The sequence below is a fragment of the Pipistrellus hanaki genome (genome assembly GCF_964339955.1).
Source record: "Pipistrellus hanaki genome assembly, chromosome: 5".
Taxonomy (NCBI): domain Eukaryota; kingdom Metazoa; phylum Chordata; class Mammalia; order Chiroptera; family Vespertilionidae; genus Pipistrellus; species Pipistrellus hanaki.
Window position 1 is genome coordinate 100,470,126 of NC_140507.1, and position 24,648 is coordinate 100,494,773.

At 64.3% G+C, this 24,648-nt stretch overlaps 1 protein-coding gene and 1 long non-coding RNA gene across 3 annotated transcripts in view; both read left to right on the forward strand.

Annotated features, from left to right (window-relative positions):
* UGT8 (UDP glycosyltransferase 8) overlaps positions 1-17,851 on the forward strand; it is a 41,172-nt gene extending 23,321 nt beyond the window's left edge. For both annotated transcript variants that reach the window (XM_084883435.1, XM_084883436.1), the window contains exons 4-7: positions 12,897-13,039; positions 13,967-14,043; positions 15,783-16,002; positions 17,464-17,851. In XM_084883435.1, the coding sequence (XP_084739561.1) occupies positions 12,897-13,039; positions 13,967-14,043; positions 15,783-16,002; positions 17,464-17,827 (804 nt within the window). In that variant the 3' untranslated portion in view covers positions 17,828-17,851. The remainder of the gene's footprint in view (positions 1-12,896; positions 13,040-13,966; positions 14,044-15,782; positions 16,003-17,463) is intronic.
* Positions 1-24,648, forward strand: part of LOC311622356 — a 385,135-nt gene that overhangs the window by 250,148 nt on the left and 110,339 nt on the right. The window lies entirely within an intron of this gene.

The window sequence follows — 24,648 nt, forward strand, 5'->3', positions numbered from 1 at the left end:
GGAGATGACTAGTGAGTGGAGATTGGGGAGATGACTAGTGAGTGGAGATGCGGGGAGATGGCTGGTGAGTAGAGATTGGGGAGATGACTAGTGAGAGGAGATTGGGGAGATGACTAGTGAGAGGAGATTGGGGAGATGACTAGTGAGAGGAGATTGGGGAGATGACTAGTGAGTGGAGATGCGGGGAGATGACTAGTGAGTGGAGATGTGGGTAGACGGGTGCCGAGTGGGATTGGTTTTGCTTTAATGAACCCTGTCCCCTCTGTGAACAGGTCCCCATCTGTCCCTTCGGTATTAAATGTGAACAAAGGCCCAGGCCGGTGTTGCTAAGTGGTTAGAGTGCTGGCCTGCACTGAATGGTCGTGGGTTGGACTCCTGGACAGGCCGGTGCCGGGGGCAGGCTCCGTCCCGCCTGCCCGGTGCGTGGGGGCAGCAGTTGGAGTGAGGACATGAGTCCTAGTCGGTGTCCTCGCTGCTGTCGTGCTTCACAGGCGGTGAGCAGCGTGAAGGCATGGTGCCTTTACCCTGAGTGAAGGCGCTCCCTCCTGCTGCCGATTCCTGGGGGGTTCCCGCTGGCCGAGACCCTGAATGGTGGGGTGGCTGGGGGCGCTGCTGAAGCAGCCGGTGGGCGCCTTGCTCTGTGCCCGGTGGTGTCCCTGTCTAGCCCAGTCCCGGGCCACGGCAGCTCCCGGTACGTGGTTCGTATTGAATGACCGGCGTCAAGTGGAATCGCTGCCGAAAGCGAGGTCCTCGGGGGGCACGGCCCTGCTGGTGTCACAGCGTCCCCCGTCCGTCCGCGTGTCGGATGCGTCCCAGCCGCAGCCCAGCAGCCGCCCAGGGCCGTCCCCGCAGCCAATGAGAGCAGCCGCCACGCCACTGACAACGAGACAAGGTCCCGATCGCTTCCCTCCGGGGGAGCTGACCTGGTCTCTCCTGCCAGAACGGGGCTGTGGCTGCCGTGGCTGCGAAGAGACTGGCTGCACTGTCCCTGGTGTGCTGTGCCCGAGCTCAGCATGCTCGGGTGTTTTCCTGCCTGCACCCTGAGGTCAGCATGCTCGGGTGTTTTCCTGCCTGCACCCCGAGGTAGCAGGCTCAGGGTGTTTTCCTGCCTGCACCCGAGCTCAGCAGGCTCAGGGTGTTTTCCTGCCTGCACCCGAGCTCAGCAGGCTCAGGGTGTTTTCCTGCCTGCACCCTGAGGTCAGCAGGCTCAGGGTGTTTTCCTGCCTGCACCCTGAGGTCAGCAGGTTCAGGGTGTTTTCCTGCCTGCACCCCGAGGTAGCAGGCTCAGGGTGTTTTCCTGCCTGCACCCCGAGGTAGCAGGCTTCGGGTTGTCCTCCCTGCACCCGCGGTCAGCGGCTCAGGGCCTTCTCCAGCTCTGGAGATGCGGAATTGGGTCGTAGGGCAGACAGATGAGTGGGCAGAGGTAAGAGACCGAGGCGGGGTCAGAAGCCCGTCTGTCATTCTGTCCTTTGCCAGGGTGGCTGGCGGGACGCTGAGTGGCGGTGTCTTGGACTCGCCGCCTGTGAGCAGATCCGGGGTGAGAAGTGTGAGACCAGGGGCACAGGGATGTTGTGTCCCTCGCTGTGGCGGTGCCTGTGGCTTCCCCGTGATGCAGGGCGTGTCCACGGAGACGCCGGTCCCAGCGCAGCCCCTGTGGGCCGTCTCCGGACCCGGGGTGGGAGGCCCTGCTCCCCCAGGGGTGCAGCTGCTCAGCACCCGCCTGGGAGCTCATTGGTTGGAATGTCGGCTTCTCAGCGTCTTCAATCCCAGGCTGCGTGCCCTGTCAGCTCCTCCGCGCTCGCCGTTACTTCCTCCGGGGGCTGTGTGGTTCTTCGCTGGTCGCGCCCGCACATGCCCTGCCGTGGAGTGTGCTCTCGTGTCCTCCGCTCTCGTCTGGGCGTCTGGGTTCCGCCCGTCCCGCCCCCGCCCCCCAGGCTCCAGGCCCGCGCTCCAGGCCCGCGCTCCGGCGGGTCCCTCCAGACAGCGGGCGTGGACTCCAGCAGCCTGCACAGTCATCAGAAATGCTGTTCGCGCCGTGTTTGATTCCTAAAAAGCGTTTGGTTTGGTTTGGTTTGGCACGGTACAGAAAACGCCGTTTTCAGAGAATATAATTGAATTGCCACTTCTGGGGGGGAATGTTTTCCCCTCGGCTTGGAATCTTACAGAGAATCACAAAGCACACAAGCCAGATGCACAGTTTGGTTTCATCACCTTAAAGTTGTGTCTTCCCCTTTTGGTTCTATGGGATTTTTAAATAGATTTTATAAAATATGTTTTTGCTAAACGCAAACATTAAAGGCTTTACAGATCCGGTTTCATTTTGGGGCCGTTCACGCTGAGTTGGACAGTAGAGAGAGCAGTAGGAAGTCAGGAATTTTCCACTCTGCCAGAAGCTGCGGTGCCCGAACTGGCGCAGTTCCCAGCACACATTCCTGGGCGGGGGTGGGTGGTGGTGGGGACCGATGACGGGAGGCGCCTGCGGCTCACCTGCTCTCCCTCACGCTCCTCCTCAGTGCACTTGCTCTCTTCACTGCTGTTTTGCAGCTGACGGCTGTTTAAGTCTCAGTGCCTTGTCCTGTGAGGAAAGCCTTACTCAGGACTCACGGGCTCCCACAGAAAGGGCAGCCGTGTGCAGACGGCCGTGTGGGACGTGGGTGTTCCGGGCAGCGACTCGCGTGCTGATCACACGCCTTTGCCGTCGGCGGGCCAGTCCATCTCCCGGACGGCCGCGGCCGCCTGACGCAGAGTGTAGCCTGTCTGCCGACGTCCGCGGTGACACGGCTGAGGCCGGTTTGGTTATGATGTGGATGGAGACGGTCATCCACGTGGATAACTCTGCCCTCTCAGCCGGCGGCCCGAGCCCCGGCTCTCAGAGCAGGTCTGTGGTCGCTGCCAGCTGGGGCCACAGCTGTGCCCGCGCCTCCTCGTGCCCGGACTCAGCAATGAGGCCGGACACAGCGCGCTCTGTGTGAGGGACAGGCAGGGCCGCACAGGCAGGGATCGGGGCAGCTGTGCGAGGGTGGGCGGGCCGTCTCTGCGAAGCGCTGTCCTCTAACCTGCAGTGACTCTCAGTGCCGTGCACGCATGGCCTCTGCGCCCTCTCCTTCCCCTCTTTCTGCTCCCCGTCAGCCCCAAACCGACCCCCGAATCCAGAGCCCCCCACCCTGCCTGGCCCGCCGCCCTGCCTCCGGGACCCTCCTTCCTCTCCCAGAGCCGGGGCCCCAGCAGAGCGCCGCGGCCGCAGTGTGGTGCTGACAGCGCCGGCTGCTTCCCGTGCTGAATATTTTATGCTGAAACCGGAGGCCGAGGCAGGAAGACACGGGTCAGAGAATCAATACCGGGCCGTCCGCTCAGTGAAGGGCAGAGGGGCAGCGCCAGGCTGCGGGCACCCCGCTCCTGTCCCAGCCCGGGCCCCGCCGCCCACGCACACGAGCAGCCGTGCCTGAAGCCGCCCTTCTCAGGAAGGCGGGGACACGTGGCCGTGTGACTGCTCCCAGCCGGCACCGAGGCCGTGGCCAAGGCGAGGGGTCGGCCTGGCCCCGCTCGGGCAGCCGCACTGGGCGCGTTCCCTGCGCTCCAGTGGAGGCGGCGGCACCCGCAGCCGGAGACGCTGGGAGCAGGAGGCACCGTCTGCACGTCACATGTCACATGGCAGTCCTGCCGGAAGCCGTCCTCCCTCAGGGTGAGCACTGGCGAGGTCTGAGGAGAGGGTGACACTGGGCCAGCCTCGGGGACCTGCTCGCCCACCTCCCCGGTATGAAGCCCACATACCACCGCAGCGGGTGGAGGCACGCCAGCCCACGCCGAGACCGATGCCCCTGCCGGCCGGTGCCCGTCTCAGGCCCACTGCGTGCACGTGCGGGGAGAAGGGTGTTTGGCATCAGAGGCTCTGGGAAGGCGGATTGCAATCACACCTGTGCGTCTAGAGCAGTGGCCGGCAAACTGCAGCTCATGAGCTGCGGTTTGCTGCTCTGTTGACCAATGAGTTTGCCGATCACTGGTCTGGAGCATGTTGTAAAGCATGTGGACACCCATGCGTCTGGAGCATGTTGAAAAGCATGTGGATACCTGTGCTCTAGAGCATACTGTAAAACATGTGGACACATGTGTGTCTGGAGCATGTTGTAAAGTGTGTGGACACCTGTGCATCTGGAGTGTGTTGTAAAGTGTGTGGACACCTGTGCGTCTGGAGCGTGTTGTAAAGTGTGTGGACACCTGTGCATCTGGAGCGTGTTGAAAGCATGTGGACACATGTGTCTGGAACGTGTTGTAAAGTGTGTGGACACCTGTGCGTCTGGAGCATGTTGTAAAGCATGTGGACACCCGTGTGTCTGGAGCATGTTGTAAAGCATGTGGACACGTGCGTCTGGAGCGTGTTGTAAAGCATGTGAACACGTGTGTCTGGAGCGTGTTATAAAGCGTGTGGACACCTAGCGTCTGGAGCATGTTGTAAAGCGTGTGGACACATGCGTCTGGAGCGTGTTGTAAAGCGTGTGGACACGTGCGTCTGGAGCATGTTGTAAAGCATGTGGACATGTGTGTCTGGAGCGTGTTGTAAAGTGTGTGGACACCTAGCGTCTGGAGCGTGTTGTAAAGCGTGTGGACACGTGCGTCTGGAGTGTGTTGTAAAGCATGTGGACACGTGTGTCTGGAGCGTGTTGTAAAGCGTGTGGACACCTAGCATCTGGAGCATGTTGTAAAGCGTGTGGACACTTGTGTCTGGAGCGTGTTATAAAGCGTGTGGACACCTAGCGTCTGGAGCATGTTGTAAAGCGTGTGGACACATGCGTCTGGAGCGTGTTGTAAAGCGTGTGGACACGTGCGTCTGGAGCGTGTTGTAAAGTGTGTGGACACCTAGCGTCTGGAGCGTGTTGTAAAGCGTGTGGACACGTGTGTCTGGAGCGTGTTGTAAAGCATGTGGACACCTAGCGTCTGGAGCGTGTTGTAAAGCGTGTGGACACGTGTGTCTGGAGCGTGTTGTAAAGTGTGTGGACACCTAGTGTCTGGAGCGTGTTGTAAAGTCCTGGGGGACTGGACGCAGTGGAGAGCTGCAGGTCAGTCACGCCACGTGAGACAGAATGTGAGAAGGACCTCGGGGCTGGTTGCCGGGTTGTGTCGGTGGAGCTCGGGGTTTCGGCCGTTCCTCCCGGGAACGCAGGACCACGGCTCTTCCTGGCCCCTCCCTCTGACCACGGCCAGAGAGAAAGCGCGTGGAAAGGCATCCGAGAAGCCACAGCACATGCCCGGGTGTCAGGCCAGCTCGTGCCCTTGACTCACCGTGGACCCTGTGAGGCCGCCCCCAGTGCTGACTCCCTCCGACTGCATCTCACGGCTCACACATGTCCGAGGCTGGTGTCCTGGCTCCGTGCGGAGTGACCGTGTGAGCACAGGACGGACGAGGAGGACAGCTTTATGTGAGAGGGCACTTAGTGTGCGGCCTAAGGCCGTCTCTGCTCCGTGCTGTGACCAGGAAGGCGGCTGGGGTCTTTCACAAGGAATTCCTGCCCTGGGTCCACCCGTCATGTGATCCACCCGTCACGTGACCCATCCGTGATGACGTGGTCTGGATTTGGGTTCAGGCTCCGAAGCTCCTTCATCACTTTGGCATGGCCTGTACCAGGTGCTGGTTCCTTCCCTTAGTGACCAGTGTTTGCTGTGTGCCTCCATGCACAGGCGCCACTCATGCTGGGACAGGTGCCATTGCAGGTCCGCCTACGCTGGGACACGGTGCTGTGTGCAGGGGCCGCCCATGTGCAGGTGCCGTGTGCAGTGTAGTCGTGCTCTTCTGGAGGTTTTATGGTTTTGCATTTTACATTTCAGCTTGTGATCTGTTTTGACTTCATATTGTTGAAGGCTGTGAGGTCTGTCCAGGTTCATGTTTTGCACGTGGATGGCCAGTGGCTCCAGCACCGTTGGTGAGCGCTCGGTCTTGGCTCCTGTGTCAGAGGTGGGTTGGCTGTGGCTGTGGGCCTGTTTCTGGGCTCTGTCCATCCACTGCTCTGCGGTCTGTTCTCACGTCAGTACCCCGTCCGGTTCCTGTAGCGTCAGGCAGCATGGGCTGGCCGGTCCTCCGCTCTGTCCGGCAGTACCCGTCCGATTCCTGCAGCCTCACCGCCGGCTGGGGGCTGGCTGGCCTCAGCCCTCCGCTCTGTCCGGCAGGAGGGAGATGGCCGTGGCTCTGTTTGTGGGGTCACAGTGTGCTCGCTGGGTATGGTGCCAGGTGTGAGCCTGAAGGTGGAGGTGGAGGCACTGGCCTCGGCAGTGTTGCCTCCGCCTGTTCCGGATGTGGGTTTTCTCCTGCATTCGCCTCTCTCGGCTTCGGAGTCAGGGCCCGAGTGTTTGCTAGGTGCTGCCTGAGCATCGCATGTTTGGAGATGCCAGCTCAGCGGGGCTGTGTTCACGGCCAGGCCCCGCTGTCCACAGCTGGCCCCGGGCAGGGGCTGCCCTGTCATTGACCCTCACAGCCTGCAACCTGCCACCGTCGCTGCTTCGTGCGGGAGGTTTCTGCCGATTCTTTCCCACTTTCTCAGAGACGATCGTTTCTCGGTCTCTCTCTTCGCAGTGGCTCAGGGTTCTCTCTTCCTCTTGCTGCTGCACTGAGACCGTGCGGTGCTGAGCGTGGTGACGGGCATCTTGCGACCGGATCGGGTGGGATACCTGCTCCCACTCGGCCCCGGGCCAGCAGTCGGTGTCACCGGTGAACTCGCCGCGTCCAGGAGCTGGCTCTTCCTGGCTGGCTGAGCTCTCATGCGTGGGGGTCAGATGTCGTCAGGCGCTTCTGCTGAGCACATTGATGGGATGATGGGATGGATGGGGTTTAGCTTGCGATTAACTTTATTAACTTATTTTTTAACCAGCAGTGGAACGGCCTTGCCTGCGTGGGTTTATTCGATTAGAGACCATAAAACACATGCATTTAAACCCGAAGGAATTATAGAGTGCAATTTCTCCCTTTACTGAGTCAGTCTTCTCTTCCTCTGCAAATGGACAGACAAAAGCGACCAATCCCCATCCACCCGTGTGCACGGCATGACCGCAGGACGGTCACTAAGCGGGAGCTGGGCCGAGGCGCGGTGCAGGCCAGTCATTCTGGGGCACCAGGCGTTCCCACCGGAGGGAAGACAGGCCTCCCTGAGGGAGAGGAGGGGCAGACGGGCCCGGAGCTGCCCTCACGCTCCGTCGTGTCGGTTGGAGCCGCCGCTGCGGCCGGAGGAAGGCGCCCTGACCCCCGGCGCGCGTGCGGCCGGCGGGAGACCACTCCTCACCGCCATCAGCCCGGGGGCGTTTCTGCATTTGTGCCCGAGCTGCGGGCCCCGTGTGCCGGCCTCCGCTGCGGGGTGGCGGCGGGATCACAGGACGGGGCGAGCAGAGCGCGCTGCCAGCACGGCCGGGCCCGGCAGCGGGGCCACGGGGAGAGAACATCCTGTCGTCATTTGTTTTGTTAGCACGTGATCCGTGTGTCTTTTCTGTACTTTTTCTGTACGAGGTTCTCTGTAAGCTTGTTTTTTGCTTTTGAGCGGCCTGCGAGGCTGTGGGTGCGCTGCTTCCTGAATTCCTCTCGTGAGTTCCACTCGCTGAGCCGCACAGTGAGACCAGCTCCTCGCCTTCCGGGCGGCCGGCGGCGACCCGGCCGCAGCTCAGCCAACGAGACCTCACCTTCCCTCCGATGCCACCGCTCCCGTGGCTTCCCGAGGCTGTGAGCAACTGATTTACGTCTGCTGTTCGTTTCCTGTTGGTGCAGGAGGAACGTGTATTTATTTAACGGCCGTGTTGTGCCTGGGCCGGTTGCTCAGTGGTTAGAGCGTTGGTGTCTGGGGTTTGATCCCCTGCAGGTACCTGGGTTGCAGGTTCCCCGCCCCAGTTGGGGCACGTGTGGGGAGGCAACCAATTGATGTCTCTCTCTCACATCTTATGTTTCTCTTTCTCCCTCTTTCTCTCCCCCTCCCACCTCCCTTATACTCTCCCCGGAATCAGTGGAAAATTATTGTCAGGTGAGGAGGAACGAGAACCAAACACCGCTGCGTGACTCCCTGGGCCCACGGGGTGTGTCCTGCCTCGGGCTCTGCTCTGAGGGGCACGGGTGTCACGGAGGGAGAGTCAGAGCCACTGACTCAGACGGCGGGGACGGTCACTTGGGTGTTACCGCTCAGGACTGGCCCCAGGGTCTCCGGCTGAGCTGGGTGACCGGCCGAGCCCGGGTGACCGGCTGTCAGGGCCGCAGAGCCCCCCGCGGGTGACTCAGGCTGCCCGGGGGGGGGGGGCGCTGAGGGTTGGCTGGGCGCTGGCTGCCCGGGGCCCACCCTGTCCCGGTGAGGGCTCCCCGGGGTGAGCGGCTCAGGGCGCCATGGCGGTGGGCGGCACTGCACACCGTGCCTTTCCCTCACACTGTGCCCCCGGAGGAGGCCGCTCCAGGGCCGGTCTTGCTGTGGCACGTGGCCTGGTGCGTGGTTTCATGGCGTTGAGGACTCGGCTTGTGGAAGCACCTGGCCGGGGAAGGCGCCAGGCGGACTCGGTCTCTTTCTGCTTCCCGCTGGCCCGGCCCTGCCCCCCCCGGCCGTGCTCCCCGCTCGGTCCTGGCGGTTTTCTCTGTGGGCAGAGGGACAGCCGCCGAGGGCTCTCCCGCCGCCGCCTCTTCTCTCTCCGATGCCGGCACCTTCCCACCGGCCACTCAGCCCAGGACGGTCCAGTGTGGCCTCGCCACGTTCACCGCCCGCCAGCGCCGCTCCCTGTGGCCCGTGGCCCGGGGGTGAGGCTGTCGGTGCTGCAGGGCCCGAGGCCTCGCCAGCAGGCCCCCTCGCCGCTGTTCCCGAGGGAACGGCCCTGCACCTCGCGCTCGCGGTGGGGGGGGGGGGCACCCCGGTATCCTTGGGCCACACTCAGTCTCCAGGGCCAGCGGCGTGAGCCATGGGAGTGCCGGCACCTCTTCTTGCCCCTCTGCCGCCAGCCCGCCCCCTCCACCCGACGCCTCTCTCTCTGGCCATTTCTCTCCATGGCCCGCCTCAGCTCTGGGGCGGGCTCTGACCGTCCAGCTCGAAGGCGGGTTCTGTGGACGCAGGTTCCTTTTGTCCGCTCGCCGGACCCGCTCAGAGGCCACACGCCTCAGGGTCTGTCGTCAGCAGCGCCCGGGACGGGATCGAGGACGTGTCCCCTGGGACAGAGTGATGCCCACAGAGGTCCTGGGACGTGGGAGGGCTGGGCCTGGCGGGGCTCCGGGGAGCCGAGGCCATTGGGAGATGCCAGATCCTCCAGGCCTCTGCCACGTGCCTTTTGTCTTTTTATTTGTCATTTTTCCATTATTTTAAAATATATTTTTATTATTAGTTTCAGAGAGGAGGGGAGAGGGCGAGAGACACAGAAACATCAATGATGAGAGCAAATCATGGATCAGCTGCCTCCTGCAGGCCCCACACGGGGTCGAGCCAAACGCAGGCCTGTGCCCCGATGGGGAATGGAACCGTGGCCTGGCTCATAGGTGACGCTCAGCCACGAGCCACGCCGGCCTGTGCACTTCCGCGGGAGCCTCCTGTCCCCCGTGCTCACGCCCCTGCAGCTGCGGGGCCCACAGGTCCGCACGTGGACGCGTGGAGGGCTGAGCGGACGGGGCCTGTGGGGACACGGAGAGCTTAGGGGGGTGTGCTCTGGGTCGGGAGGTCTCGGTGGGCCTGCGGGCCTGTGCAGGGTGTGGGTGGGACTCACCAGCAGCCCTTCCTGCCTGGAATGTGGGCGGCCGGGCCGGCAGGGGCTCTGTGCCCGAGGCCGTGGAGGAGGTGGGCTGCGCCGGCATCAGCGGTGTGGCTCGGAGATTGCACGGTGGCTCTGTGCTGCTGGAGGAGCGGGTTAGCCAAGGCCGCCGGCGCCTTTGGGGGCCCCGGGCCCAGCACCTGCCTCGGCCGCTTCTCATTAGAGCTGTGGACAGACACCAGCGCGTGTCCCGCGGGCGCTCGGACCCGAGCCGCTGTCTCCGACCTCGTCAGCCTGCGCCGTGGCGTGGCTTCAGGGGTCACAGGAAGTCCGCCGTGTGCTGGGACGGAGGCGCTGCCTCCAGGAGGCCCCAGGCTCGCAGCTGGACTGGCGTTCCTTAAAACGCCCAGGACACTCCCTTAGCTCAGCTGCTCGGAGAAGCCGGTCTCCTTTTCCCAGTGAGCGGAAGGCCGGTAAGGAATGTGCGGGTGGTGTTTGTACGGACGGCCATTGGGAGCTTAGGCAGGAGTGCCCGTCTCACCAGCCGGTCACAGGGCCGGCGGCCTGAGGCGTGTCCCGGGGTGGGCCGCAGGGTGGGGAGCGGAGGTCCCGGCAGGCATGTGAGTGAGAATGGAGGACGAGGGCGTGTGAGTGAGGATGGAGGACGGAGGGCGTGTGAGTGAGGATGGAGGACGGAGGGCCTGTGAGTGAGGATGGAGGACGGAGGGCGTGTGAGTGAGGATGGAGGACGGGGGGCCTGTGAGTGAGGATGGAGGAGGAGGACGGGGGGCGTGTGAGTGAGGACGGAGGACGAGGGCGTGTGAGTGAGGATGGAGGACGGGGGGCCTGTGAGTGAGGATGGAGGACGGGGGGCGTGTGAGTGAGGATGGAGGACGAGGGCGTGTGAGTGAGGATGGAGGAGGACGGAGGGCCTGTGAGTGAGGATGGAGGAGGGCGTGTGAGTGAGGATGGAGGACGGAGGGCCTGTGAGTGAGGATGGAGGACGGGGGGCGTGTGAGTGAGGATGGAGGACGGGGGGCGTGTGAGTGAGGATGGAGGAGGACGGAGGGCGTGTGAGTGAGGATGGAGGACGGGGGGCGTGTGAGTGAGGATGGAGGACGGAGGGCGTGTGAGTGAGGATGGAGGAGGAGGACGGAGGGCCTGTGAGTGAGGATGGAGGACGGAGGGCGTGTGAGTGAGGATGGAGGAGGAGGACGGAGGGCCTGTGAGTGAGGATGGAGGACGGAGGGCGTGTGAGTGAGGATGGAGGACGGGGGGCCTGTGAGTGAGGATGGAGGACGGAGGGCGTGTGAGTGAGGATGGAGGACGGAGGGCCTGTGAGTGAGGATGGAGGACGGAGGGCGTGTGAGTGAGGATGGAGGAGGAGGACGGAGGGCCTGTGAGTGAGGATGGAGGACGGAGGGCGTGTGAGTGAGGATGGAGGACGGGGGGCCTGTGAGTGAGGATGGAGGACGGAGGGCGTGTGAGTGAGGATGGAGGACGGGGGGCCTGTGAGTGAGGATGGAGGGCGGAGGGCGTGTGAGTGAGGATGGAGGAGGGCGTGTGAGTGAGGATGGAGGACGGAGGACGGGGGGCGTGTGAGTGAGGATGGAGGGCGGAGGGCGTGTGAGTGAGGATGGAGGGCGGAGGGCGTGTGAGTGAGGATGGAGGAGGGCGTGTGAGTGAGGATGGAGGACAGAGGGCGTGTGAGTGAGGATGGAGGAGGTCGGGCCGCAGGGCTGTGGGGAATGAGCGGCACAGGGGTCAGACCGACAGGAGGTCATCCTGGGCGCTGAGGCCAGGCCAGAGAGGTCTTCTCTCTGAGAGTTGAGTTCGTTCGTTGGCTCTCCCGTCCGCCCGGGGCCGGGGAGTCGGAGGTGGGTGCTGGGTGGTGTTTGCTGAGTCCTGGGTGGACCTGATATGCCGGAGCGCTGGGCCCTGGGTCCCGTCTGCCAGCCTGTTCTCAGCAGAACTGGGAATGGTCGGCGAGGAATCCGTGGCGAGCAGCAAGCGTGGCTGCCTCACCGCCGCCCCCCGCCCCCCCACCTCACGCTGCCCACCAGCTCGGACCCTCATTCCCTGCACACCAGCTCTCCTGCAGCAGAAGGCGGATCTGAGCCCATCTTTCCGCCTTTTGGCGTTTTTGTTTTTTTCTTCTGGTGGGATTGTCAGCTTCTTCCGCCCGGGGGCTACTCCCCACACTGCTCTCTGGGTGCCTCCGCCTGCGGTCACGGCCGTGTGCTGTCGGCCCTGCGGTTCCTGAAGGTCTTAGGAGCCTTGAAACGGAACTCCCTTCCGGCCGGGGTTTCGGATTCTGCTTCCCTTTCCAGTCACTGCCCAGCGAAGAGACAGCCAAATGGGAGAGAGCCAAGATGCCAGGCCTCCTGGAAAGGGAGACGCATCCTCTCCAGAGGCCCCGTGGGGACAGACGGTCCCTGAGAGCTGATCCCTCCGCCGCCCTCTCCGGGGCCGGCCGCCCGCGGGCCGCTGCCAGCCCGCTGGAAAGCGCTTAGAAACGGCCAGCCTTCTGGGACAGGGCAGTGGGCGTGCTGGTGCTGTGTGTGCGGACGCTGTGTGCACACGCTTTGTGTGTGTGTGTGTGTGTGTGTGTGTGTGTGTGAGATCAGTGTCTGTGATCAGTGTGTGTGTGTGTGAGATCAGTGTGTGTGTGTGTGTGTGTGAGATCAGTGTCTGTGATCAGTGTGTGTGTGTGTGTGATCAGTGTGTGTGTGTGTGTGTGTGTGTGAGATCAGTGTCTGTGATCAGTGTGTGTCTGTGATCAGTGTGTGTGTGTGTGAGATCAATGTGTGTGTATGAGACCAGTGTGTGTGTGAGACCAGTGTGTGGGTGAGACCAGTGTGTGTGTGTGAGACCAGTGTGTGTGTGAGACCAGTGTGTGTGTGTGAGACCAGTGTGTGGGTATGGGGGTGTAGGTAAAGTGCCTGTGCAGAGCACCCACACCCCCGTCCTCTCCGTGTGGCCACCGGCTCCGGCCACGGTCCTGCTGGGAGTGGGACGTCATCCTGGGAGCGGTGGCCTCCTGGGGGACCTCCTCTGGCCCGGCCCCTCTGAGTGCAGTCGGCGCCCCCGAGGGAGAAAGGGGTGCGGAGGCCGGGCGCTCTGAGCGGGTCCCACCGGGCCTGTGCCAGGCCCTCCGTCGGCGGGCGGGCGGGCGGGCGGGCGCCGGCCGGCCACACTCGCGCACGCTCTTCCAGGACCTGCAGAGCTGGGCGGACGGCGCCGGCGAGCACGGCTTCGTCCTCGTGTCCTTCGGCGCCGGCGTGAAGTACCTGTCGGAGGACATCGCCCACAAGCTGGCCGGGGCGCTGGCACGGCTGCCCCAGAAGGTGATTTGGAGGTACGGCCCGGCGACACCCCTTCCCCCGCTCCGCTCTGCGCAGGCCGGCCCTCCCCGCAGGCCGGGCCGGGGGCGGCTCTGCGGGCCTCTGGTGGGAGGCCCAGTGGGGATGGGGGGGGGTGGCCCCTCACCCACTGTCCCCGCGGTCCTTTCGGTGCCGCAGACGGGGCTGGGAGGGGCCGTGGGAGGTGGTGAGTGGTGGAGCATTCCCCGAGGCCAGGCCGGGCAGCACAGCGGCGTGCGTGGCCCTGATGAGTGATGAGGCCCAGAGGCACCCCCCCTGCAGGTGCTGCCCCGCCTGCCCTGGAGCAGCCGCCCCGTGTGGGTGTTTGCTGGGCGCTGCCCCCTCCCCCGTCCCCCGTGGGCCCTGGGACCTGGTGGTGACCTGGCGCCATGACAGCTGGCTCAGAGCGTGCAGCGTGCCCGCTACCAGCTCCCGGCCAACAGGAAATGGCGGGCCGGCCCCCAGACCTATCCGCGGGGTTTCCTGTTAGCTCCTCGGAAAGTGCCCTCCGCTTGGTGTGGGACACTTCACGTCCAGTAAACCTTCCACGCTCTCCTTGCAGAGACCAAGGCAGGCCAGCCCAATGGCCGCCGAACCCTGGCCCGGGGGAGGGGACAGCGCATCCTGTAGCCTCCCGGCCCGGGTCCGGGACGGATCAGGCCCCGGGTCCACCCCTGGTCGGGGGCTGGGCTCCAGCACCGGCTCCTGCGGGCGCTCCTGCCGCTCCGCGCACGGCGAGAGGAGCGGCCAGGCCTCGGTGTAAGCCGGGACCCCCCCTGCCGGTGAGAGCGTGCGGAGGAGCCCATCGATGCTGCTGAGGAAGATGGCTCCTGCAGGCGTCCACAGCGACGTGGCCGCTCCGGGTTAGCGGCGCCGTCGCCGGGGCCGTGGGGGTGTCTGAGGGCCTGTCTGCTGCCCCGCAGGTTTTCCGGAGCCAGACCCCGGAACCTGGGCAACAACACCAAGCTCCTGGAGTGGCTGCCGCAGAACGACCTGCTGGGTGAGTCCCCGCCCGGGCGCTGTGCCCTCCGACCTCGGCCAGGCTCAGACCCTGCTGTGCGCACACGGACTTGGCCAGGCTCAGACCCTGCTGTGCGCACACGGCCTTGACCCAGGCTCAGACCCTGCTGTGCACACACGGACTTGGCCAGGCTCAGTCCCTGCTGTGCACACACGGACTTGGCCAGGCTCAGACCCTGCTGTGCGCACACGGACTTGGCCAGGCTCAGACCCTGCTGTGCGCACACGGACTTGGCCAGGCTCAGACCCTGCTGTGCGCACACGGCCTTGACCCAGGCTCAGACCCTGCTGTGCGCACACGGCCTTGACCCAGGCCCTCAGACACTAACGTGCCGTGTGACCTTGACCCAGGCTTCGGCACCAGTGTGCACCTGGGGCTGCCCCAGGAGGCAGCAGTGACATCATCTGGCACCTGCACTCTTAGACGCCACAGCGAGCCGCCCTCCCGTCTGCTGGGAGGCTGTGCGGAGGCTGGTCACTGGACTGTGTGGAGTCCTGATCGGTCATGATGCTGATTTTCTGGAAAATACACTTAAACAGGCACACACTCCATGTGACTGCACGTCAGCAGGCGTGAAGTTACACCTCATTAGACTAATTGCCTGAAGCCGTAATTAACACAGTGGAAATGTAGATTGTGTCACAGTTTATTACAGAGACACTCAGCATCATTCACTAGGTGAAAACCAAAGACAAGCAGAGGCCGAGGACATAGCCGCTTATTGTGACTTTATTTGGATCCTCCCCATAAACGCCTCCTAATCACCAGGCATGTGCACGCCGTTCCCGGCTGCGGTCAGAGGGGGCTCGGCGTGCTCCCCAGGCTGGGCCGGGGCGCCGCTCCCTTCAGGGAGGTGGGGTCCTGTGGTCGAGGGACAGGCCCTGTGGGACCGCCCGCTGGGTGCTGGGGCTGTGCGGGGAGGGCCCCCGAGTCCCAGGCCACGGGCCCGTGTGCCTGCTGTCTTCAGAAGACAAGGGTACGTCTTTTCTGCCCTCTCTGTCCACGCGGCACTGGGTTTGCAGCACCCCGTTCACCTTGGTCAGTTCCCACTCTTATCCCCATGGCGGCCCTGTCACCAGTGTCCCATCAGTGTCTGTCCCTGAGCGACCCTGAATGGTGAGTGCAGATGCCCACATGGCCAAGGGAGTGGGAGTGGAGTTGTCCAAATGGCCTGGTGTCGGGGAGGGGGTGCTGACGTGGCCTGTGCGGGGAGGGTTGCCCACGTGGCCTGTGGGGGAGGGGCTGCCCACGTGGCCTGTGCAGGGGTGTGCAGGTGGGTCGGCGTCCTGGGCTCACGGGGCCCCAGCCCCAGTCCCCGCAGCAGTTCTCACGGACGGGACGGCTCAGTGGGCAGCGCTGGCGCGGCGGGCCACGTCTGCCCTCAGGAGCTCGAGCTGCCGTTTCCAGCTCCCGCGCGGTGGGGTTCCGTGGGTGGCGGGGCGGCTGTCTGTGTTTGGGAGAGCGTGGGGTAAACCTCTCAGAGCTGCAGCCTCGGCCGCTCCAAATGGGCTTTTGTACCTGACGGGCGGTAACCCAGCCCCCCCGGCGGCGTGTGGCTCGTGGTGACGCTGCCTGAGGTCAGAGGGAGCCGCCGCGGCCGCCGTGCGGGCAGAGGCCTCGGGCTGGAGGCCAGGGGACCGGCGGGGTGCGCACAGGGCACAGGGCTGGAGGTCCGAGTCTGCCCGGCGTGGGTGACTGGCCGCGCTCTCTGCTCCCAGGGCACCCCCACGCCCGGGCCTTCCTCAGCCACGGCGGCCTCAACAGCATCTTCGAGACCATGTACCACGGCGTCCCCGTGGTGGGCATCCCGCTCTTCGGCGACCACTACGACACCATGACGCGCGTGCAGGCCAAGGGCATGGGGCTCCTGCTGGAGTGGAAGACGCTGACCGAGGCCGAGCTGCACGCCGCGCTGGTGCGGGTCATCGCCGAGCCCAGGTGAGCTCCGGGCGCGGCCTCCTGTGGGTGCGGCCTCCCGCGGGCATGGCCTCCTCCAGGCGCAGCCTCCACTGGGCGCAGCCTCCTCCGGCTCGGCCCCGCCCTGGGCGCAGCCCTGCTGAGGCACCGCCATGGGACCGGCGGGTCGCCTCCCGCAGGCCTCCTGAGCCGGAGGGAGAACAGCCCCGGTGCCCTCACTCCCGGGGACGCGCAGGGGCCGTGGGGCCTCAGGGACGCCCGCTCAGCCCGGGCGTCAGAGTCCATCTTGTCGCTGAGCCGCCGCTGTGTGCTGGCCGGCCGTGCTCCCCAGGGTCTCAGCTCCGCGGCCTCAGGGGATCACAGCAGCCCCCCTTTTAAAAACAACAACACACGTATTGTTACTGATCTCAGAGAGGAAGGGAGAGGAGAGAGAGAAACATCCATGATGAGAGAGAATCGTGGATCGGCTGCTTCCTGCGCGCCCTGCACTGGGGATTGAGTCCTCAACCCGGGCATGGCACTGTGACCTCCTGGGCGTAGGTCAGAGCTCAGCCACGGAGCCCGCCAGCCAGGCGGCTGCTCTGTGAAAACCAGGCGGCTCCAGCATGCCGGCTGCCGGACGGCGGAGCGTTTGTGCGGTGAGCGAGCTCCTGCCGCATGGTGTGAGGGCAGGGAGCGGTGCCTGAGGCACCTGTGCAGGAGGCGTGGCCGGGGCGCCCGTCTCTGCTGGCCACTGGCCGTGGCCCGGAGGGACTGCCACGCGGCCACTGCTGGTCACTGGCCATGGCCGGGGCGCCCGTCTCTGCTGGCCACTGGCCGTGGCCGGGAGGGGCTGCCCCGTGGCCACTGCTGGTCACTGGCCGTGGCTGGGAGGGACTGCCACGCGGCGCTGCTGAAGAGCTGGCTGTGGCCGGGGCGCCCGTCTCTGCTGGTCACTGGCCGTGGCCGGTACGGACTGCCACGCGGCGCTGCTGAAGAGCTGGCTGGTGTCAGCGGCACCGTGAGCTCGGGGCTCCAGTTAAAGGGGCAGCCATGGTGCCGAGGAGGCCCCCAATTCCTCACCCGTGATGGAGGTCCTGGCACCTCCCTTCCCGCGGCCCCGATGGGGTCCTGAGCCGCTCTGTGCGGGGGCTCCTCTGCATCCGGAGGTTCACTGTGTGAAGCAGGCGGTGGGGGAGCCGGGGAGGGAGTCCTTGCGGCCCAGCCTGTGGCACCGGCTCCACCAGGGGGCGCTCCTGTCCCGGGGCCCGTGTGGGTCACGTGGGCCCCTTACCAAGAGGAGGGCCTGCGGAGGGGGGGCAGGCCGCGGTGTGCGCCATAGTGCTGTGAGCACGGCCAGGCCCGGCCTCCGTGCTCCTCGGCTGCTCGGCTCGGGGTGTGGCCTGAGGAGGTGCTCGGAGCGGCCGGACCGGGGCGCCCGCGGCCGCCCTCCCGCTCGGTCACGGCGGCCAGGGTGGACCCGTGACCCCGTTCCTCCCGCAGCTTCCGCAGGCGGGCCCGGCAGCTGTCAGAGATCCACCGGGACCAGCCCGGCCACCCCGTGGAGCGCTCCGTGTACTGGATCGAGTACGTCCTGCGCCACCGCGGCGCCCGCCACCTGCAGGCCGCCGTCTACCAGCTGTCCTTCTGGCAGTACTTCCTGCTGGACGTGGCCGCCGTGCTGCTGCTGGCCGCCGCCCTGCTGGCCGCCCTGCTGGCCTGGGCCGTGCCCCTCGCCTGCCGGCGGGCCCGCCGCTGCTGGGCGCGGCGTGGGCCCGGCGCCACGGACGGACCCCATGCCAACGGCGTCCTCAACGGCAGGTGCAAGGGGAACGGCCACGTCCCGCAGGACAAGAAGTCCAAGTGACCGCGGCCGTGGCCCCGTGGCCCCCGTGGCCCCGTGGCCCGTGGCCCGTGGCCCCCCCCGTCACCCGTGTCGCTGCTGCCCATAGTCTAACCCGAGAGCCGTCAGCGAGCAGTTCTAACCTGTCTCTGATCCACTAACGTGACCCTGTGTGCCGGGCGGCCGCGGGAGCACCCACCTCGAGCGAAACCTATTTTATTCCGATGCCCATGCCGCCGCCCAGCTGCTCGGGCCTGAGTGATTGGAGGCCAGTGCAATTCCGAGCCCTGACACGTGTGTGCTTCCCCTGAGCTGTGTGTGAGCGTGTGCGTGCGTGTGCTCCCCGAGGGGGTGTGGCCGGCGCGGGCGTGCGTTCAGGGCACGGCATTTGGAGTGAAATGAAGGACCGCAGCACCGTTTCCCTCTGGAACCGAAAGCCAAACTCAGGACACGCAGAAAGCCCTCCCTCACGCCGCCGCCGAGGAGGCCGAAAGGAGAGCGCCGGGTTTGCACTCTGTGTGCTTTGTGCTTGTTTTAGGTTTTTTTTTTTTTTTTTGTCTTCATTTTCCCTGGGCTGTGGACGCTCTGGGGGGAAGTGTGCAGCTCAGGGAGCGTGTGGATGGCCGTCACGCTCCGTTCTCGGCGGCGAGCGGCTGGGGCTGCTGTGATGGCAGCCAGAGCGGTCAGCGGAGCGGTCAGCAGGAGCGGTCAGCGGAGCGGTCGGGGCGGGCGGCGGCCTGGCGCCTGGCCACTGCCGCCGAGGCCGCCTTCAGCTGTGACTCCAGAACGGTCACTGACCACCCTCGTCGCCCTCGCTGTCCGGCCACGGGCTGCCACGGAGGGGCCAGGTGCGTGGTCCCTCCGTCCTCGCTCGTCGGCCCTGTTCACGCAGATGCCACGTGGCGGTGGAGGTGACGGACTCAGACTCCTCAGAAACCACGTTTGGAACGAGTTCCTGCCCCCGCCCGCCCCGCCCTGCCCCGGGCTCTGGCGGCTGCGGCCGGCGCGCAGGGGCAGCGACGGTGACACCCTCCCCCGGAGCGGTGACGCCCGGCCACTCCCGCTGCTTCAGTCGTCTGTTTACTTCGCGTTTGCGCTGCGTGTGGCTCCTCTCTGGGCGCTTTGGCGCCGTGTCTGACGGCGGGGCCACGATGACGCTCACGGACGCGGGAGGACGGTGACAGCCTGACCGTGTCCTCCGCAGGCACCATGACGGCCTCACCGCCGGGAGCCGCCGCCGCACGCAGGACCAGCGCCCCCTCCCCCACGCGGCCGCCGCAGCCACGGCCCCCGCCATGGCCCCCGCCACGGCCCCGCCACGGCCCCGCCACGGCCCCCGCCACGGCCCCGCCACGGCCCCCGCCACGGCCCCGCCACGGCCCCCGCCACGGCCCCGCCACGGCCCCCGCCACGGCCCCGCCACGGCCCCGCCACGGCCCCGCCACGGCCCCGGGGCCGGGAGCGGGCGTGGGGCCCGAGTGCGCTGCGGGGACCGGAGGAGCCGTCAGCCAGCGCCCGGACGGAGCCGGACCGCGCTGTGACAGCTAACAATAAACGCGGCTTACCCAGGAGACGGCGTCGGGATACGTTTTATTCAGGTTCCGTTTTACAACGATTTCTATTCAGGTTTTATTTCGCCACATACACGCGTGACCAGCGTGTGTCTGAGACGGGCCCCGAGGGTTGTGTGTGCGCACGCGTGGGAAGCGGTGTGTTGGTCACGCGTGGGAATGTTTACCACCACGGGGACCTGCTGCCCTGAGGTCCCGCCACGGATCCACACCTCGTCCAGAACCAGAACTGTCACGTGTGGCTGTTTCCTGGTCGGCTGATGTGAGCCGGGACTGATGAAGAGGTGGGCTTCATGTCCCACACGTGCACTAGATTCTCTAATAAACGGCGTTTTCAAGGAGGTTTCCACTCATTTGTGTTTAAAAGGGGCCTGGGCGGATACCCCACGGCTGGTCATGGTCACGCCACACGGGACCACGACGCCAACACGCCTGCCGCCCAGAGCGAGACTCAGCTCCCTGCTCAGGGAGGGCGGCCGGAGTCCGGCCTGGGGGCCATGCCGGGGACCACAGTGGAGTTTTTTAAATATGTTTTCTTGATTTCAGAGGGGAAGGGAGAGAGAGAGGAACATCAAGGGTGAGGGAATCGTGGATCGCCTGCCTCCTGCACGCCCCACAGGGGATGGAGCCCGCCACCTGGGCCTGTGCCCTGACGGGAATGGAGCCCGGACCTCCTGGCTCAGGTGGAGGTCAGTCCCTGAGCACGCTGGCGGCCGGGCCGCAGGTTCTGCCTGAGTGAGGGAAGCTAGCGGCTCTGGAGGAGCGGGACGGCCTCAGGATGGGGGTCCTCAGATGCCCGGCCTCGGGGACCGTGCTCGGGGACAGTCTCTCGTGCTCATTAGCTCAGACTGGGTGTGACCCGGGAATCGGCTCTGCACATCCCCCATGCTGGCACCTCCTCAGGTGGGGACACACGACTCCCTGTCCACAGGCCGGCCCCTCGGTGCTTGACCTCCAGACCAGTGTGGGGAGACACCTGACTGCCCCTCTGCCCAGGCAGGGTGGTGCGGCGGGGGGCAGGCGGGCACCTCGCCCTTTGTCCGCTCCTGCCGAGGCCATGCTGTGCTCAGACCCCACAGTCCGGCCTGCCCGTGCCCCTGCCCCTTGAGTGGCCATAGGCCGGTTTGACCGCTAGTCAGACTCCGGGGCAGAGAGCAGCCTGGGGTCACCGGAGGAGGGGGTGGTGTGGGCCTCGCGTGTATGAGCAGCGGGTGCCTTGTTTGACACCCACATCTGGAGGGAACTGAAGAGGGATTATCCCCTGGGCCACGGGGGCTGCTGGGCGGGGCTGCTGGGCGTGTCCACCGGACAGCAGGCTGGCCTGGGCCCTGCCGGAAACTTGCCAGATGCTGGGTTTCTCCGTGGAGGAGCCACGAAGTACGCTGAGCACGTCAAACGTGTGGCCGTGGGCCGCATGCCCTGTGTATGGGGCCCGTGCAGCCTTTGGGTTTGACGTGCTTGACGTCCGTGGTCACCGGCAGGAGCTGGGAGCCTGCTGTGACCTGGGGCCTGCGCTCACGGCCGCTGGTCAGCGGGTGTCCGTGTCCGAACCTCGCCTCCCCGAGCCCCCTGCATCAGCTGTCTGTCCTCCTGTCATCCCGGGGCCTGCCCTCAGCACTGCCCACCTGCCCTGCCCTCAGCACCACCTGCATAACACACAGCCCGAGGAGAGGGACGGCCTCAGCTGTCTGTCCGCTCCTGCTTCCGCTCCTGTAACTCAGCGAAACCGTGCAGGAGAGGGTGCAGGAGACGGGTCCCCTCAGCCCTGTGCTCAGAGGGCAGCTGTCCGCCTGCCTCCCCGCTTCCCCCGCCCCTGGCTGCTCCCTGGGTGCCCCTCCCCCGGGAAGTAGGTGTGCCTCTCCACCGGCCTCCTCCACCCCCACCCCCGCCCCCGCCCCCGCCCCCGCCCCATACACACACCGCCCACAGCACAGAAACCCCCATCCTGAGGCCGTCCCTCTCCTCGGGCTGTGTGTTATGCAGGTGGTGCTGAGGGCAGGGCAGGTGGGCGTGCTGAGGGCAGGGCAGGTGGGCGGTGCTGAGGGCAGGGCAGGGCAGGTGGGCGTGCTGAGGGCAGGCCCCGGGTTGACGGGAGGACAGATGGCTGATGCTGTGAATGAAGACACAGCTGATCAGGTGTGAGTACGGCAGCCGCACAGGGGACATCCAGGTTAGCGCAGAGGGAGACTTGGCTGTCAGCACAGCAGGAGGCGGGGGGTGAGTGCAGGAGGGGGCCTGCGGGGCCGGGCAGAAGAGACCTTCACACCATGTGAGGGAGAACGGAGCCCGTGGACACCCCAAACGCGGGTCCCCACGCAGCGAGCACCGTCCCGCTGGCTGGGCTGGGCCGGCGGAAAACACCAGAACCGGGTGTGGGTTTAGCTGTAGGACACGCCGACATTGGAGTGAGCCCTCAGGTCGTTCAGAGACGGGCTGGAGCAGACCACCGAGCACACCAGCCCAGCCAGGTGGGGAACAGCCCTGCCCCCGGGGGCAGAGGGCACTGAGCCAGCGTGCATGTCGGAGGTGGTATTGGCAAAGCTTGGCTCCCGCGGGCCTCACGGTGCGGGAACAGCACTGCTGGGTACACAACTGACGTGGGAGGCCACCGGTCAATGTCCCTTTCTCTAAGATCGATGGGAAATACCCTTGGGTAGGATTAAAACAAAAATCTGGTTTTATTGTTGACTACAGGCCCCGGTGCACAGAATTTTTGCACTTGAGTAGGAGGTCCCTCAGCCCAGATTGCAAGAGGGCGAAAGCCAGGCTGAGGGACCCCACTGGTGCACGATCGGGGTCAGGGAGGGATGTGGGAGGGCTCCAGGGCGTGTCCAGCCCATCTCTCTCAGTCCCGATGGGCCAGACCCCAGCAACAAGCTAACCTACAGGTCAGAGCATCTGCCCCCTGGTGGTCAGTGTACGTCATAGCGAGTTGTTGAGCAGCCTTAACATATCATTAGCATATTACACTTTGATTGGTTGAATGGCCAACTGGACACTTAACATATTGGGCTTTTATTATATAGGATGTGTTTATCCCATCCTGCCTGGCCTGTGTGGCTCAGTGGTTGAGCATTGCCCCATGCACCAGGAGGTCACAGTTCCATGATTCCCAGGCAGGACACATGCCTGGGGGGTTGTGTGCTCAGTCCCCAGTAGGGGGCGTGCAGGTGGCAAGGGCATGAGTATGACCTTGAGTCGTTGCCTATGGTTACACATCACTTAAGCGCCGAGGGTTTGATTCTGCAAGGAACACGCCACTGAGGTGATGGCTTCCTGGCTGTGCTGAGAATTGGAACAAGCACTTTCCCCCAGAGCCCGATGGCTGAGGCTGAGGCTGAGGCTGGGCGGCTGGCGCTATGAGTGAGTCTTTGGTGCCATCTGGTGGTGACATAGAGGTTTGCTTGTCTCCTTTTTCCAAAGTGTGAGGAAGCCACTACTGCAGGCAATCAAGTCAGAGGCTGAGATAAATTAGAGATTAGGACAAAATGAAGAAACTTAGTAAACTGCTTTTCTTCAGAACATGAAACACTTTAAAACTGGTTGAGAACAAGGGGGAAGGCAGAAAAGGAAAACAACTCTTCCTGCAGATGTTTGTATTTTACTGGAGGCCTGGGGCATGAACAGGTGGGATCACTCGGGGCCAATCAGGTCAGGCCAGCCAGGGGGAGGGGCCGTGGGCTGTTGGCCAACCAATCCTGCCCATGGTCAGACTCCCAGTCAAGGGCACAACTTGCATATTAGCCTTTTATTATATTGGACTAGAGGCCCGATGCACGAAATGTGTGCAAGAGCAGGCCTGCCTTCCCCCGCTGCCGGCACCAGCTTCCTCTGGCACCCGGGGACCCAGGCTTCCCTTTGGCGCCGGCAGGCACCGGGGACCGGGCTTCCCTTTGGCGCCGGCAGGCACCGGGGACCGGGCTTCCCTTTGGCGCCGGCTTTGTCTGGAAGTCGTCCGGTCCAATTAGCACCTCACACTTTTATCACCGTAGATGGTGAGAGAAGGGTGGAGAATGAAAGGGACAGGGTTTGTTCCTCGGCTGTGCTCTCTGCGGTGATGTCCGGGGCGCGGTCCGCTCCAGGCCTGGGCAGCCTCCCCAGCGGGTGGCCCGCCATGGGCTCAGGCTCCCTCAGCCATTGTATTTCAGTGCCATCGCGATCCGAGGGGGGTGGGGGGGCGGAGACAGGCTAAAGACACAATTGGGGCAGCAGATGTTCTCCGGCTGGGTTTCCATCTTACGTTATTTGTCAACTAACAGTCTTGTTTTTTGCTAAGCTGGGAGGGACAGGATTATCTACATTTTTAGTGCACAAGCCCACCGAGAGCTGAGTCCGTAGCAGAAACAGGTGCTGGAGACGTCAGAGCCTGTGCTCAGATGTAAGTCTAACAGAAGTCGGGGTACGCCGTTTAGTACATTGAACCTCAACCTTATCTTCAGAATAAAAATATTCACTTAGACCGACTGGTGGGGCTCAGTGGTTGAGCATCAGCCTATGAACCAGGAGGTCATGGTCTGATTCCTGGCCAGGGCACAGGCCTGAGTTTCGGGCTTGATCCCCAGTGTGGGGTGTGCAGGAGGCAGCCAATTAAAGAGCCACTCTCTCTCATCATTGATGTTTCTATCCCTCCCTCTCCCTCCCTTCATGAAATCGACAAAAAATACATTTTAACAAAATATCGGCCCTACCAACAGCACGGATGGACCTGGAGAGCATCATGCTAAGCGAAATAAACCAGTTGGAGAAAGATAAGTATCAGGTGGTCTCACTCATTTGTGGAATCTAATGAACAGAAACAGATCCAGAGTCACAGAAGCTCCGAACAGACTATCAGACATCGGATGGAAGGCAGGGGGAGGCGTAGGTGGGGGCGGGAGGTGTAAGGGATCCACCAAAGGGCTTGGGTGCATGCATATGAGCACACCCATGGACACAGACAGCGGGAGTGAGGGCCTGAGCTGGGGGTGGGGGTGGCTGGGGAGAGGTCAGTGGGGGAAAAGGAGACATAGGTTGTACTTTAAAGAATAAAGAGTTTAAATTAAAAAGAAATATTGGCTCAGATAAACTCAAAGCTCCCTCCGAAAGCCAGCCTTCTGTGAGTTTTAGGACCTTGTAGGGTCCTGCCGGAGTAGGAGAACGTGCTGCCGTGCTTCTGAAGGGCGTGCTCACGTATGGCCAGAGGGAGGGAGCTGTGCTGGTTGTCCGGTCGGCTTCATTGCTTCAGGCAGTTAGGTCCAAACTGCACTCTCCAGCCGCACCTGCAGCTCCGGGGCC